The sequence below is a fragment of the Podarcis pityusensis genome, assembly GCF_964106645.2.
Source record: "Podarcis pityusensis genome assembly, chromosome: 6".
NCBI lineage: Eukaryota > Metazoa > Chordata > Lepidosauria > Squamata > Lacertidae > Podarcis > Podarcis pityusensis.
In genome coordinates, this window is record NC_138030.1 from 40,890,215 (window position 1) to 40,905,926 (window position 15,712).

The following is a 15,712-nucleotide window of genomic DNA, read 5'->3' on the forward strand; positions in this document are numbered from 1 at the left end:
CAGAGGGATTCCAGAGAGCGTCCCGGGATTGGGAGAGGCAGCCCATCTTCTGGGGAAGAGAATCAGCGTAGCACCAGTGGAGAAGGGGGGCAGATGGGGGACGCGGCAAGGCGGTCCCATGACTCCTTGCCGGGGACCAGCGGGGAGAGTAGAGGTCCTCCGCTGCCTACGCCCTCCTTGCGCAGAAGGCTTTCGCGCAGAGAGAGTAGGAGGAGACTAGGCGTCAAAGAGCTTCTTTGCTGGAAGAAGTTTAAGAAACGCCCACTGACGGATTCTGCCAGCGATTGAGACAGCCACGAGTGAGTGGCTGTCCAGACAGAAAAGGTTCACTCAGGCAACCCAGCCAGGTGTTTGCACCGGCTTACGCACGAGCAACCCCTAGAACCACTACATCCTCCAAGGGTCTTCTGCTAGTTCCCTCACTGCAAGAAGGGAAGTTACAGGGAACCAGGCAGAGGGCCTTCTTGGTAGTGGCACCCGCACTGTGGAACACCCTCCCTTCAGATGTCAAGGAGTTAAAGAACTATACAACTTTTAGAAGACACCTGAAGGCAGCCCTGTATCAGGAGGTTTTTAATGCTTGATGCTTTATTATGTTTTACATATATTCTGTAGAAGACGCGGGTGGCGCTGTGGGTTAAACCACAAAGCCTAGGGCTTGCCGGTCAGAAGGTCAGCGGTTTGAATCCCCATGACGGAGTGAGCTCCTGTTGCTCAGTCCCTGCTGCTGCCAACCTAGCAGTTTGAAAGCACACAGTGCAAATAGACAAATAGGTACTGCTTCAGCAGGAAGGTAAGCGGCATTTCCGTGCACTGCTCTGGTTTGCCAGAAGTGGCTTAGTCATGCTGGCCACATGATCTGGAAGCTATACGCTGGTTCCCTCGGTCAGTAAAGCGAGATGAGTGCACTAAGATTTTGTCAAAGATGTATAACTTGCTGTTGAAATGGAATACTCAGGATGAAACGGTGAAATCTGCTATGATTAAATGCGCACAAGATGTTGGATATAACATAATGATGGCTGACTGGGAACAGTTATGGACCACAGGTATGAAGTTTACGGCATGCAATGCCTTAAGAGAGAATATTATGAAAATGATATACAGGTGGTACATGACCCCAGTCAAGCTTGCAAAAATCTACCATTTGCCCGATAATAAATGTTGGAAATGTAAGGAAACTGAAGGTACATTCTTTCACCTTTGGTGGACGTGCCCAAGGATTAAGGCTTTCTGGGAGATGATATATAATGAATTGAAAAAGGTATTTAAATATACCTTCTTGAAGAAACCAGAGGCCTTTCTCCTGGGCATAGTCAGCCAATTGGTGTTAAAGAAGGACAGAACTTTTTTTATGTATGCCACAACAGCAGCAAGAATACTCATTGCAAAGTATTGGAAGACACAAGATCTACCCACTCTGGAAGAATGGCAGATGAAGGTGATGGACTATATGGAATTGGCGGAAATGACTGGCAGAATCCGAGACCAGGGAGAAGAGTCGGTGGAAGAAGATTGGAAGAAATTTAAAGACTATTTACAGAAATATTGCAAAATTAACGAATGTTAGAATGATGTTGGATTGAAGTTAAGTGGTTTCTAGCTGTAATGGTATAAAAGAATATGAAAGAATTGGATTTTTAGCTGGTAAAAATTTAATGCTATAATATATTAAGATTAAGGATCAGGATAAAATAAGGAGGGAAAGGAATTGCTGAACTAATAAATTGAACTGGAATACAAAAAAGGGAGGTATGAGGAGGTCCGGGAAACAAGTAAACGAAAGATAAGTGACAAAAAGCTGGAATTGTTTTTAACTGTTTTTTATTTTGTATTTTTTCTTTTTTCTTTTTCATTATGTAATATTGTGAAAACTTTAATAAATATTTATAAAAAATAAATAAATAAAGCGAGATGAGTGCCACAACCCCAGAGTCATCCACGACTGGACCTAACGGCCAGGGGTCCCTTTGCCCTTATATATTCTGTAAGCCACCCAGAGTGGCTGAGGAAACCCAGCCAGGTGGGTGGGGTATAAATAATAAAGTTCTTACTATTATTATTATAGCCATCATCTGTTCCCATTATCATGGTGTCATGGTTGCAGCAAACACAACAGATGTGTCTCATGACACCTTAAAGACAAAGAAAGTTATTACAACATAAGTTTTCATGAACTAGAGTCTACTTCATCATGTAAGTTTTGTTTAGGCGCTCAAAATGAATGGTTGGACGGGAGATCGAGATCACACCAGATGTTTTGGACTACAACTCCCATCAAACAAAGAGCAAAGGCTTCTCTAGTTTTTCTCCTTACAAAGTTTTCTACCCAGCTTGAGGACCAGCACAGCTGAACCCCAGGAGCTATTTCATTCAGACATGTGATAACTGCAGTTTAATGGCAGATATTATACCTGCCTATAAAAATCTTCCTGAGTTGTAAACTGAAGTAGTACAATTCAGTGCCTTTTCAATTCTCATAATTTTTCAGCATAGTAACAAAAGGACTTCATCCATTTTGCCTTCAAGAGATGTGGCAACTGAAATTCATATCCAAATCAAAACAAGCCTTGACAGGCGTGGGGCTGAATGGAGATTACTGATGTTTGCCATGAAGGAGTTTGACTCTGTTTTCCTTAAATAAATGAGATTATATTACATATTTGCTTTTCTTAAATAAATTATATATATAAGCATACACACAGAGGATTAAACAACAACCATGAATGGATAGGCACTGCCTAATATACTTCTACAGACTACAACAAGTCTCCCTTTCCAAATGATATAATACTTTGCAGGAGTACCTTGCAGGAGTAGCTTAAAAAATGAGGCAATGTTAGGAGTCGTAACTTGCTTCCAGTCAAAATATTCTTCGAAAGAAAACATGTAATTTCACCAGAACTAAAAGTGAAAGTTGTTAGTAACACCTACAATAACCATTTTCAGACAAGTTGCTTTAAGTGGGAAAACAGAACCCCAATTTTTAGCACCCCTATATTAGAATGATGTTGCAGCTGTGGTATGTTAGTTTTCCATAAATTGGGAGGCACTATCTTAAAATACCTGTCCAAGGTCACAGTATCTGGACCACTGCAGATCCCCACTCCTCTACTGGTGCTGGGAAAGCAAGGAGGTGGTTAATTAAGGACTGTGCCAGGTCTTGGACTCAGCTTAAGGGGCCCATTTATCATCCATGTTCCTGGGCGGCTGCCCAATTTTGCTTGGTACTGGCACTAGCCACAACCCTGTTTCCTTACTTCTAAACCAATGACTTAGTATACATTATACACTGATTCCATTGTGTATTCATCACGAGGTTAGCCTTCCTATCTCACTGTATTAATCCCACTTTCATGCAGGAGTGAAATAGCTCTTAAGCTATCTCTTCAAGTGTTGAAGTTCCAGCTCAAAACTTATGAAAGCTAAAAATCCTGTTGATTCTACAGAGGTATCTCATACAGCTGTGCCCCAAGAAAGGCCGGTTTGCACCAATCATTGTACCATACCTTCCAGTGTTCATCTGGTTCCAGCACTCTCTTCTTTCTCATAGTAGTCTAAGCTTCACTGCTGAGCAAAGGAAGATCCTTGGCAAAGGAAAAACCATGAGGGAAGCACCGACAAAGCTATCCAAAAGCTACCGGAGTCTTGCCCAGGCTACTGTTATCTTTCTGCTTCAGACATCCTACTGATCTGTTTTGCTGGGTGACAGAGGCAAGCAGGCGGGGAAAACACAACCCACACACAACATCATTCAGAGCAGCCACAAACTTGCCTCAACCTTATAAGATCAGCACTTTTTTTGGAAAAAAAACAACAAGGAACTGCAGACTTTACAAACACTGACCGGTGGCCTATTCTTAGCTCCTGAGCTGCTCTGGGGGCTTTCCAGGACCCAGAACACAGTGAGGAGTTTCTTCTTCTCTCTTATCGACTCACAGGAATTGAACTGAAACCTTCAAGATATAGATTCTTTAAAAAAAAAAAAAAGAACTATTTTGTGTACGGTCAAGATAAAAGCAAGCCTGGTGAAGCTGAAAGAGGAAACCAAGTCAATTTATTAGAGAAGTTGCTCAACTTCTGTTTCCATGAAGTGTGCAATTATTGCAAAGACTACGTCACTCAGTTCCCCTTTTTTTTAAGTAAGGCAGGACGTAACCCATGTGGAGATGGAGAAACCGCTACTAGGAAACAACAGAGGAGGAACAAACCCAAGGCACCACTTTTGGATGTATTCTAGAAAATAGTTCTTAGACATGGTAGTAAGTATGTCTGTAGAAAACTTACCAACAGGGGCTTTCTGTAGGGTTAACTGTCAGAAGCTGAATGGTCAGCCGTTGATATAAAGTAAGGAATCTGCAAACCTTTAGATCAGTGGTGCTCAACCTGTGAATCCCCAGATAGTCACTTGTGTTTCTTTGGTGGTGAGAGAGTTGGACTAGGGTGTGGTTGGTTGTTTGTGATTGGCTGTGGTGATCTTTGTTTTTATGTGTGAGTGGGGTGGGTGGGTGTTTTGGATCAGGTTAGCCATATTCTGTGGGTCCCCAGATGTTGTTGGACTACAACTCCCATCATCCCTGAGCTCTGGCAATTCTAGCTAGGGATGATGGGAGTTGTAGTTCAACAACATCTGGGGACCCACAGGTTGAGAAAGGCTGCTTTAGATGTTGCTGTACTCCAACTCCTGTCTTCACTGAATGTTGGCCACGCTGACTGAGCCTGATGGGCATTGGAAGTCCAACAGTGTATGAAATATCACAGGCTCCCCACCCATTGTAAACTTATCCAGCCTCACCCCAAAATTAAGACTGAGTAAACGATTTCTCTATCATCAACTAAGGTAGGGACATCAAAACAGGAGATTGGATATCCCAACATTTGTGGAGATGGGTCTTGGATCATGAGGAGATTATCGGTACTGTGGGAAAGGCTCTTTTAACTCTTTCCCAATGTGTCATTTCCCCTATTTAAATGCTCCTCCCCATCTTCAATGCTGGTATTAGCACTACAGTGGGAAGAAAGAGAGACATGATGTGGGTACCTTCCCCTTTTCCACTTTAGAACTACTAGCAGCTTCATGAGTGGTTATTTTTGATGGGGGAGGGAAGGGTAGATGGAAAACAGTTAATCATCTCCTACCTACCCTAATGCCCTAATGTTGCTGTTCCAATCAGTATCAGAATTTGCAGCACCTTTTAAAATGGGGAGCAAAAGAGATCTAATCATGGCTCTCCTGCAACATGTCTGTTTTGGCCTTCAAAAGTCACAGCAATGCTGGCAGGCTGTCTTGTGAAGCAGACTTGCACAAGAGGTAATTTCAAATTCCAAGGCCAAGATAGGTTTTTTGTTTTTGTTTTAAGGAACCTGTGTTGGCAGCCTCTTCCTGATTTTATGCTAAACTCCTTTATAGAAGAAGCTGAAAATAGGACATAGGTAAGTATGATTCAAGGAGATAGATGTAGGGGAAAGCACTGCTGTCCCCAGAGGTCTACTCGATAAATTATATCAGATTCCCAAATAGCCAACACCAACTGTGCAGATACAATAGAAGGAAGTGTGGCAATGTGACAATCAAAACTCCTGATTATCAAAAATGAACCTGTCCCTCTGCGGCACAACTGCTTACATAACTTTCTGGAACACAAGAAACATGTTTCTAATCCCAGGCCTGTGCCAAGGTCAGGTTCAGAATTATTGGTGAAACTAGGCTTTAGGAATTAGAAATGCAGGGCAACCCCCAATTTCCGTGGGGTTTGCATTCAGGCTCATTGCGTGTGATGGTGGAGCGCATCCTGCCACACCCCATTCCACCCTCAATCCAACCTATTTTCTTGCCTCTTCTGGGTTCACAGTGATGTGTACGTGTGCACTATCACGTGAGCTTTGAACACGTGCAAAATGGTTATTGCCTGTACTGTACACCTCCACTTCCCTCGTCCTGTCCAACTGACTTTAACCCAGTTATAGCATGTGTGACAGTGACCAGTCTGGGTCAAAACAAAACCAGGTATACTCTTTTGAACAGTTATCCATGCAGTGATAACATCTCATTCAGGCTATTGCAACTCACTGTACCTGCAGCAGCACAATTGTTCACTGGGGTGAGTCATACAAAGCATCTAAACGTTAGTTCTGGCACAACTACATTGGTTATTAGGTCATTTCTGAGCAAAATGTTAAGTGCTAATTTTAACCTACAAACCCCTGAATGCCTTAGGACCAGGGTACCAAAAGGACTGTTTCTCTACCTTAAATCTGCCAAGTCATTAAGACCAACCTCAAAGACCCTGCTCCACATCCCCATGCCATATAAAGTAAGGCAGGTGGTAACCAGAGACAGAGTCTTCCAGTTGCTGTGCCTCATTAAAGGAACTCCCTTCTTAGAGAGACTCACCTTGCACTCTCTCTATTTTCTTTATGGCACTAGGGGAAACCTGCCTTTTTTGTCCTGTTTTATGCTGAATTTTTAATTGACCAACTAGCTGCTATCTCTCATATATATATATGGGTTATATTCAACCAAATCCTACTCAGGGTAGACCAATTAAAATTAATAAAGCTATATTAGTCATGGCCATTAACTTCAGTGGGTCTACTCTGAGTAGGACCAGCACTGAATATCACCATGTGTGTGGTGGAATTCAGCACTATGCTATTAAAACATTCTGTCTGTGCAAGCATAACAGCTTATCAGATGGATCAATTCCCTGTTCCCCTCGTGCATTGCTCTGGAGTTCTCTTGATGCCCCCTCAAGGCCAATTTTGGGGGCATGCAGGGGGAGCAGGAGGGAGACCCTGTTGTGGAAGTACAAATCCTTGCATAGGGCTTCTGTTGATGGGGTTCAGTGTGGGATAGTGGTCAAAATGACAGACTGGGATTGGGAGACCAGGGTTCAAATCTGGGTGACCTTGAGCCAGACACTGCCTCTCAGCCTAACCTGGAAGCTACAAAGTCTGGAAGCTACAAGCATGCAGAGCTGTTCATAAAATAGCAAGCCTTCAAGACTGGCAGGGATCTAATGCCCCAACTGCACACCTATTCTCCCCTTGCATGAAGCACCAAAGAAGGTGAGTGGCAGAACAGGAGGTTTATCATATGCCACCTTGTCCAAGGGCACACCCAGGCCATACATTTAAAGCACTCTTATAGCACTTTAACAAAATCCTGGAAACTGTAGCTAGTTGAGGGTGGTGCGAATTATAACTCTGTGTGGGGTCTCCTAATAACTTTCAGCACCTTCAACAAGCTATGGACTCTTTGCGGAAAGCCACAATTGTTGAAAGAGGTTTCTTGAAAGAGGTTTCTTCTTATTTGCCTAAGGGTGTCAAAACACAAGATACAAAATGGAGGTTCCCCATCAAGCATCAAATTTTCCCTGCAGAATATGTGAAACTCCCCAATAACATCAATGTAGGGTGGAACTACATGTTACACTTTTGTTTTACAAAATGCAAGCAATGAAACTGCCATTTAAATGGACAGGGGGAAATATTCCAAATCCTTTCCCATTGAGGCTATTTTCCTGCCCCAAATCCCCATTCCCCACTGCTTTTACTCCAACTGTGCAAAAGATAGGAAATTATCTTATGAAAGATAAAACCAGGGATAAAAGCAGCTAGGGACCGGGGAAGATCTTTGATGGGGGAATTACCTTACAGAAAAGAGTTAAGAAACTGCTAGCCTTTTGTGATGGTCTTCTATTTCTTTTTTTTTAACCCAGTCCCCGAAATGACTCACAGAACTGTATGTCATAGTGACCACAGCATACCTATTAAGAGAGGACCAAATTCTGGGTTAGCATAGCAACCAGCACAGTGTGCTTTTTATATTGTGTTACGGAGTATAAAAGCTACCTCAAAAGAAAAAGAATACTATCAACATAGGAAAGAGGGAGAAAGTAATTGTTTGAAGGAAGGAAGAGCATGGCTGACCAAGTGCTTTGAATATCAATACACAAATTAGTGAAAAGACCTTGGAAACAGCCAAAAATACATTTCCCTTGCCTACTATGTAGACAAAAGTCCCACAGGGAGGTTATATGCTTCCTCAATTAATGCACACAAAAGAAGCAATTTCCTCAGCCTGACTGGATAATGATATTGAAGGGGCACAGAATGTCTGAAATCTCAGCAGGAGCCTTGTGTGATCCTGGAGCAAGCCATCTCTGAGAGAAGGATTGCACTCAAAAGGCAGGCAGCGTGACAAGAGGAGGCAAGCAATCTTGCTGACAGTAGCAGTGAGGTCATAGTGCCTGAGGAAAACCAAGCCAACTTGAGTGATTGACTGAAACAGAGGCAATTTTCAGAGGGGCAGCCATGTCAGTCTGTTGCAGAAAAAACCAAGGGTTGCACCCAACATTGATTCTACTCAAAGAAGATGCACTGAACCAAATGAACACAACCAACTTAGGTTGGTTAATTTCAGTAGATATACTCTAAGTAGCACTAGCATTGGACACAACCCAGAGTGTCTCGTGGCATCTTATGAATCAACAAATTTTCATTATGTAATATGCTTTCATGAACTAGGGCAGTATTTCCCAAAACTCCCACCCCAAACCATTTGAAAAGTTGCTGCAGGTCTTGGCAGACTGCTGAATGATTTTTCTGCCCCTTGTTGAAACTGTAAACTGCTCCATTAGATGTGACATGATGTGACATGATTTTTAGTTGTATTTTTTAGTACTTCCTTTATTTCTTATATATTGCATTTGATTGTATTACAGGTGAATTCCACAGAATTTAGTCTGTAGTACAAATACCAACTTATGAGAGATAAAAGCAGTAAAATACAATTAAAAATCAATATAAATATTTAATACAGTGGATGTGCCTTCTCCCATCTTCCACTATAAATCCACGGACACTTCACAGACCACTTGAATCAAGCTTGTAAACCATGGGTGGGGACTGAGTATAGATGAAACAATTGGGGTTTAAGAGGGAAAAGGTGGAGCAGAGGCTGCATAAAACAAACAGAGCGAGAAATGGGATGAAGCATGGAATAAGAGAGAAATGGGGTTTAGAAGGAGATAGTTCAGAGGGGGAAAGAAGAGGAAAGGAAGAAAAACAAAGAAGCAATATGAAATCCTAAGATGAAAAGAGCGATATGAGATTGTGCATGTAAGGGAAACATGTATATAGTTGCGTGGAACGTATAGATGTTTGAGAGAAGGGTTGGTGGGTTGCCCATAACTTTTTTGTGTGGTGGTGGGGACTGGCTGCCATTGCCATTAAACACCACAAGGTGGGAAGCTGCAGAGCACTTTACTTTGGAGGAGGAGGAGAGCTTCAGCCAGCCTTCAGTGCAGAGGTTAGAGGAACGCTGAGGCAGCTTTTTCAACTGCCTTGATCCTACAAGGTGCTAAGCGCCTTCAGCTCCCGTTAACGTCAGGAGGAGGTTAGGGCACTCTCAGCACTCTAGGTTGCCTGTGTAAACGCCCCTGGCCAAAGTCAATCTGTACAGTCCAAGAGAACCTTTTCTTTCCCACTTAAGCTGCAGAGTTCAGGAACCCAGCTGGTTTGAGTGAGCCAGGCTCTCTTGACTCTGATGGAGGCAATGGAGCCTGATTTTCCAGAGGAGGAAGCATGTGCGGGTGTGTAGCGGGTGTCTCACGCCTTATAAAGCTATAGGAACTTCCTCTCCCAGGCTCTTTGGACAAAATTAAAAACCCAGGAAAGCCTTGGCTGCCTAAAGGTGCTGAATACTGGGTTCATTTTGAACACAGGAATGCACACTGGATGTGGAAATGGAAACATTTGTTACATAATCAGACTAAAGGGAATAGTACTAAAAACACAGCAGGGTAATGGGATTTTCAGGATAAAGCTCTTTTAAACTTTCAGGGATCAGCCACAAACTGGGTAGTGCTACAGATTTTCTATTTTCAGACAATAACAAATGTTTTTGTACTAGAGTATGCTGCTAATACTTGCACAGCTCGCCAGCCTCACATAACCCTCACCCTCCTGAGCCCCATATGACCAAAGAGGGCACTTAGAAGCTATCACGTCAAAGGCAATTTAAACCAGATTACCCCTGTCCAGGGGAAATCTGATGTTAAGGAAGTCCCTATTTGGATGCACCCATGCTCAGAGTAGCATTACAACAGCAAGCAAAATATCCCAGTTTGAATGGTGAACGCAGCAGACTTGTCCAACAGCAAAAATGTTAGCAGATTCAGACAATATACAGGCAACTCCCCATTTGCAGGCGTTCAAGGCAAATGCGACTGTGACCACACGCATTCCCACAAATCCGGAAGTGGCACAAATAGGGGCAAAAACAGTCCTAAAAGAGAGTGGAAATGGCAAAATGGCCCGAAAACAGCATCTAGCAAGGCTTTGCAAGAGCAGTCCCAGGAAACCTAGCACAAAGTTTGAGCAAGGAGGTTTGAAGGGAGCAACTGTGGTGCTTGCAGGCTTTTTCAATGGTGTTCCCAATATACGCGATTTCACTTTGATGCATCGTGCCTCAGAATGTAACCCCCATGTAAATGGGGAGTTGCCTGCATCGGGTTAAAAAGGTAAAGGTAAAGGGACCCCTGATCATTAGGTCCAGTCATGGCCGACCCTTTACACACTATCATCAACGCTAGTTTCCAGCAGGATGGAACCTCATCATTTCCTGCATCTGGACCATATCATAAGCCTTCAATCTTTATGTCCTAAACCTACCGGAGTGGAATACTTCATTTGCAAATGCAAAGTCATGTCAAACCTCCTACAGCAAATCAATCTGTTTTATTGTTTTCAGCAACAAAAGGATAATTGGGATGCCAGAAATGCTTAAGGGCAAAGTGTTTAATAAACCCCAGCAAACCTGAAATGTCTGTGCAATAGATTTGACATAAGGATTAGCCAAATAAAATGAACTAAAATCCCTGTACGGAGGGAAAGCTTTGCAGTTGTTCAATCATAATTAAAGTTCTCTTCCACAGAAAGCCAGTGGGCTCCTTTGGATATGTAGGAGGAAAAGCAGGATTTAAAGCTGGTGTGGTGGAAACAGGGTGGCCACTTACACATCAGTAATAATAAAAAAGAGGACAAAAGAGGGCACATTTCTGCATAAAATTTCTGTGTACTAATTTATATGTCTAGATATGAATTTAGAAATAAGTACTATAATTTTAAAAGAAACCGGGTACATCTCAGCATAGTCCGGCCTACATTCTGTCTTTTCATGGTTTGCTGCTGCCTGTAACTCAGCACATCAAAACACAGAACATCAAAACTCCCCCAATTCCTGGGGGCTGCATAAATACTGGGGCATGAGCAGGGGCGTAGCTAGGTGCTCCAGCAGCCGGAGCGGCGGGGGCAGGAAGATCTGCCCACAGGGGGTGGATGGGGTGCTGCGGCAATCCGCACATGGGGGCGCCACGGCGATCTGCGCAGCAATGGAGGAAGCCACTCAGGCACCTCAGGCACACCGCCCATAGCGGTGGGGCGCACCGCAGGGCCTCCGGAGTCTGCCTGCCTCCTCCCAATCAACCACCCTACAGCTGGGGGTGGGGTGTGACAAAATGCTGGGCTGCACTCACCGCAGAGCTTGTGCACACCCAAGCAACTACGTCTCTCCCAGGATAGTGAAAGACGCATGGCTCGGGCGCACACAGGTGAGTACCACCCGGCATTTTGTCACCCCGCTCAGTGGTGACACCCTGGGGGGGGGCTGCACCTACCGCACCCCCTTCCTTCACCACTGAGCATGAGCTAGAGTGGTGCTGTCTCATACTTGGATTAGACTTATGGAACACTTGCCCAAAAGTTTGGCGACGACTCTGCATTAGTCCATGGCGTTCCAATATATTTTCTTTTCTACCTAAAAGATGCAATAGCCCAGTACTCTGGAACTGGCCCTTTTTGCACTCAAGGAGACATGCAGAAAGAGGACCAAAGGGTGTTACTGTGAATGAAGTCAAATACACATCTGTTCCCCTTCAAAAGTACTATGTGGATGAGCATTAACCTGAAGATCCAGCAGCAATGCCTGCTCTTAAAACATCCTTTTGCACCAGCATTCAACAGCCTGATGTCATCAGAAACAACAGAGCCAGGAGTCCACAGAGACAACCTCCATCTTAAGCAAATGGACTGGTAGGAGAGAAATTTAAACAGCAAATAAAACTCCAGCAAATAAAACTCCAAATCCAGTTTCCCTGAGCTGAGAGGCAGCCAAACTGAGGAGAACTTTGTTTAGAGACGCTCTTTATCTGGAGGGCTGAACAGCCCCAAGTCTTGTTTCCATATAAAGAACCACAAGAAAGGAGAGTTGGGGACCTTGAAATCAGCACCTGGACAGCAGACTGAACAGTCACTCAGGTCACCCAGTCACAAGTCTTTCTATGTAAATTTCTATGTAAATTCCAATGATTATTTTTAAATTGGCATCCGTACACATCAGTTAGCATATCCAAATTTTATGTAGATCAGTTTCTTCTTTGGCAGTATATTTCATCTCTTTTGGGTGGTAGGAGGCCACCTTAAATGAGCAGCTTCACAGAAGGAGAAAACACACTATGTGTTCAGTTCTATGTACTGAATGTGGCCAGTGAGACATATTCTGCAACAGCAGTGCCATCCCTCTGTAAGCTGGGTAATGGAAAGTCTATGCTGAATAAAATTCAGCTCAGTGATAACCAGTTTGCTCAGAAACAGAGCAGAAGAAGAAAAGGGCTAAGCAACCTATGCTCAAAATAGTAAGCACAAGACATGTTTTCCCAGACACTGCCAATTACAAGAAAAAGGAGCTCTATTGGCTTGCTCAGAAGGAGGTGGAGGAAACTTGGCCTAAATTCATCAGAGTTTCAAAAATTTCAGTTCTAAGTGTCTAAAATAATCTAAGGGTCACCTTACAAATGCACACCGGTGTGTATGTGTGTGTTAAAATTCAATTTGATCTGCAGACTGGCAGTGCTAGAACAGAACACTGTCTGGAATGGGCACAACTTTCTCCTAAAGACCTGAGCTGACGCAACTTCTTGAGCAAAAAATGACAAAGTTGTTTCATTTAACCATAGCAGCTGCCAAGCCACCTCACATTTAGTAAGGTAAGCAGGAGAACTGTGCTGCAACGGGAACAGCAGCCTACTTTTGCAAAAACAAAACAAAACAAAAACCAAAAACCCCGAGAAAGCAATTTCCTAAGATTCAAGAACACAGTCAGAATAAATATGAAAATCTGCACATTCCAACCACCTTCATCACTATGATATTCTTCCCCACAAAAGGGGAAGCAGAGCATCACAACTGTATTCTATCCAAAAGCATAAGGACGTAAGAACCCTTCTGTAGCAAGGCCAAGAGGTTAGTCTAGGCCAGCATCCGATTCCCACAGTGACCAAGCAGATGCTTATAGGAAGACTGCAAGAAAGACATGAGCTCAAAAATGTTCTCCCCACTTGTGTTCCCCAGCAACCAGTATTCAGCGGCTGGAGGTACTACACAGCCATCATGGCTACCAGCCACTGATGGCCTTCTCCTTTTTGGGAAGAGGGTGCAAAGTTCCAGGGTGGGAGAGGATCCTGCAGCAAACAGACCTAAAACAGGGGTGGGTAAACTGCGGCCCTCCAAATGTTGCTGGGCTCCCATCAGACGCAGCCAGCATATCCAATGGTCAGAGATGACGGGAGTTGAAGATCAGCAACATCTGGAACATCAAAAACCTTCCAGCAGCAGAGGTTTAGCACTGCAACCACTCAAAATGTTTCTGTTTATCATGGAAGAGGCAGAAAGACAGGGACCATACAGGAGCTTCTGGCAACAGCACCTCCTACTTCTTCTGCCCTCTTCTCCAGCTGGCTGGTTTTAGGGGATATAGTATGATAAGGAATCCTGCAGTCTAGTAGAACCAGTATAAACCCGGTAGATTCATCACCCCACTCAAGGTGCCCCCAAATGTCCTGCAACCAGGACAGGCCCCACCATTAGGCATAGTAAGGCATCTGCCTCAGGTGGTAAAGACTTGGAGGACAGAACTGTGTTTGCCGCCCAGCTTGCCCTGCACTCTGTAAGCGACCTGCTGCCCTCTGTTGTGGTGGAGGCAGCCAGCACTCAAGTTCAATTCAACTGCCAATCTGATCAGCTTCTGTTCATGGAACTGGGGTGGGAGAGAAATCTTGTCCATCCTAGGCAGCAAGACATATTGGGCTGGTCCTGCATGCTACCATCTGCCCTCCGATGAGCCTATGCTCCTGAAAATGCAGAAGAAAGAAGGCTGTACTTACAAAGACTCCTAATAAAGAGTTGAGCAGCAATATCTTTTTCCCAGGGCAGGGGTCAGATTCAGAAGGGTGCATTTCTGGCATGAGCAGCGGCATTGGTAACGAGCCCGGCTGTGTGATCCTTCCACAGGGAAAGTCTCCTCCTCCTGTCATGAGTTGAGTTAAGGATTGGAGGGCTGGGTACTGGTGGGAGCATACGAACCATGGATGGGGGGGGGGGAGAGGAAGGCATGTGTGTTTCGGCTGCTCGCTGGGGAACTGAAGCTTCTGAATCAGCAGCCAAGTACAATAAGCCCTGGCTAGTGCCACGGAGAACAGAGTGAACCCGGAGGCAGAAGGAACATGCAAGATGCAGGGGGAAGCTTTTCTGTCTCCTTGGTGCTTGCTTCCCGCACCCCCCCTCCTCCCCAAAGCATTCAGAGAACAAACACTACCAATCAGCCCTGTTTGAATAAGCAGTGTGCTCTTTGAAGAGAGCAATTTAGAAGAAAATCCTGTGGTACAGAACAAGTTAGCCACAAAAGAGATCTTATAGCAGATCCCTTCCGCCATGCCAATTTCATCAATGAGCCGGGGACTACGGAGCACTCAATGCTCATGACAGCAACAGATTATCTGGCCTTGTGCATCCACAGACAAAAAAACATGACTAACAATTAAATCCTAAGCATGTTTACTCAAAGGTAAATTACGCCGAGCTCAAGAGGCCTTACTCCCTAGTAAATGTGTTTAAGACTGTAGTGTCAGGTGCTTTATGAAGTCTGTTAAGTCTCCTGCTTTTGAGAGTGAAACTTTTCCTTGGCCAGAGCTTCATATGAGCACAGGCTCCTGCAAATCTGCTTTGGGTGCTAGTATCAGGCCCAGTGATAGGACACCCCCATGTAGAACTGTCCAAGAAGCTTGTCTGGAAACTGCAGGTAGGCTGCTGTAGGAAGTGGCTGACTGCGAACATATTCTGCAGGAACTGCACTGGCTGCCAATACACCACTGAAACCACTTCAAAGATTTGATACTTGTTCAGAGCTTTATACACAACTGGGGGCCTGGATACTTGAGAGAAGACCTGCTCTCCCATAGGCCAACCTGTTTATTAGGAAGCTATCTCCCATTCATTGCACGTGGACTAAATCCAGAGGCCTTTGAATTAGAGTATGCAAAGCTTTAAAACTGATCAAGCATAAAAGCTTCCTATCAAGAAGCAGAGTCTCCAAACAGGTGAGCATTTTGACACCTATAGGAAGATTTGAACACCAGCCTCTCCCATCTGTTTTCTGATTTATAAATATATCTCTGCAGCTTCCCACAGATTATTCTTCTGTTGCGCTCATTCTGGGATCATTTCTTGTGGGATTACATCTTGCCATAAAAATGCAAGGTTGCAATGTGGAAGGCACAGATTCAACAAAACTGTATGTGAAAAAGAAAGGAGTGACCTTGAGCAGGCTATTTTAATTAGTCTCTTAGATCTTCATTAGGAGAATGGAAACAAC

The 15,712-nt window shown here is 44.1% G+C and overlaps 1 protein-coding gene across 10 annotated transcripts in view; it reads right to left on the bottom strand.

Moving 5' to 3' along the window:
• TMCC2 (transmembrane and coiled-coil domain family 2) overlaps positions 1-15,712 on the bottom strand; it is a 93,885-nt gene that overhangs the window by 15,682 nt on the left and 62,491 nt on the right. The window contains exon 2 of one of the 10 annotated variants that reach the window (XM_081009046.1): positions 3,510-3,557. The exons of 4 other annotated variants lie outside the window; for them this stretch is intronic. In XM_081009046.1, coding sequence (XP_080865172.1) covers positions 3,510-3,551 — 42 coding nt within the window. In that variant the 5' untranslated portion in view covers positions 3,552-3,557. Of the gene's footprint in view, positions 1-2,054; positions 2,136-3,509; positions 3,899-14,225; positions 14,369-15,712 lie in introns of those variants that run through there. 5 more of the 10 variants (XM_081009045.1, XM_081009043.1, XM_081009042.1 and 2 more) reach the window with 5 other exon arrangements.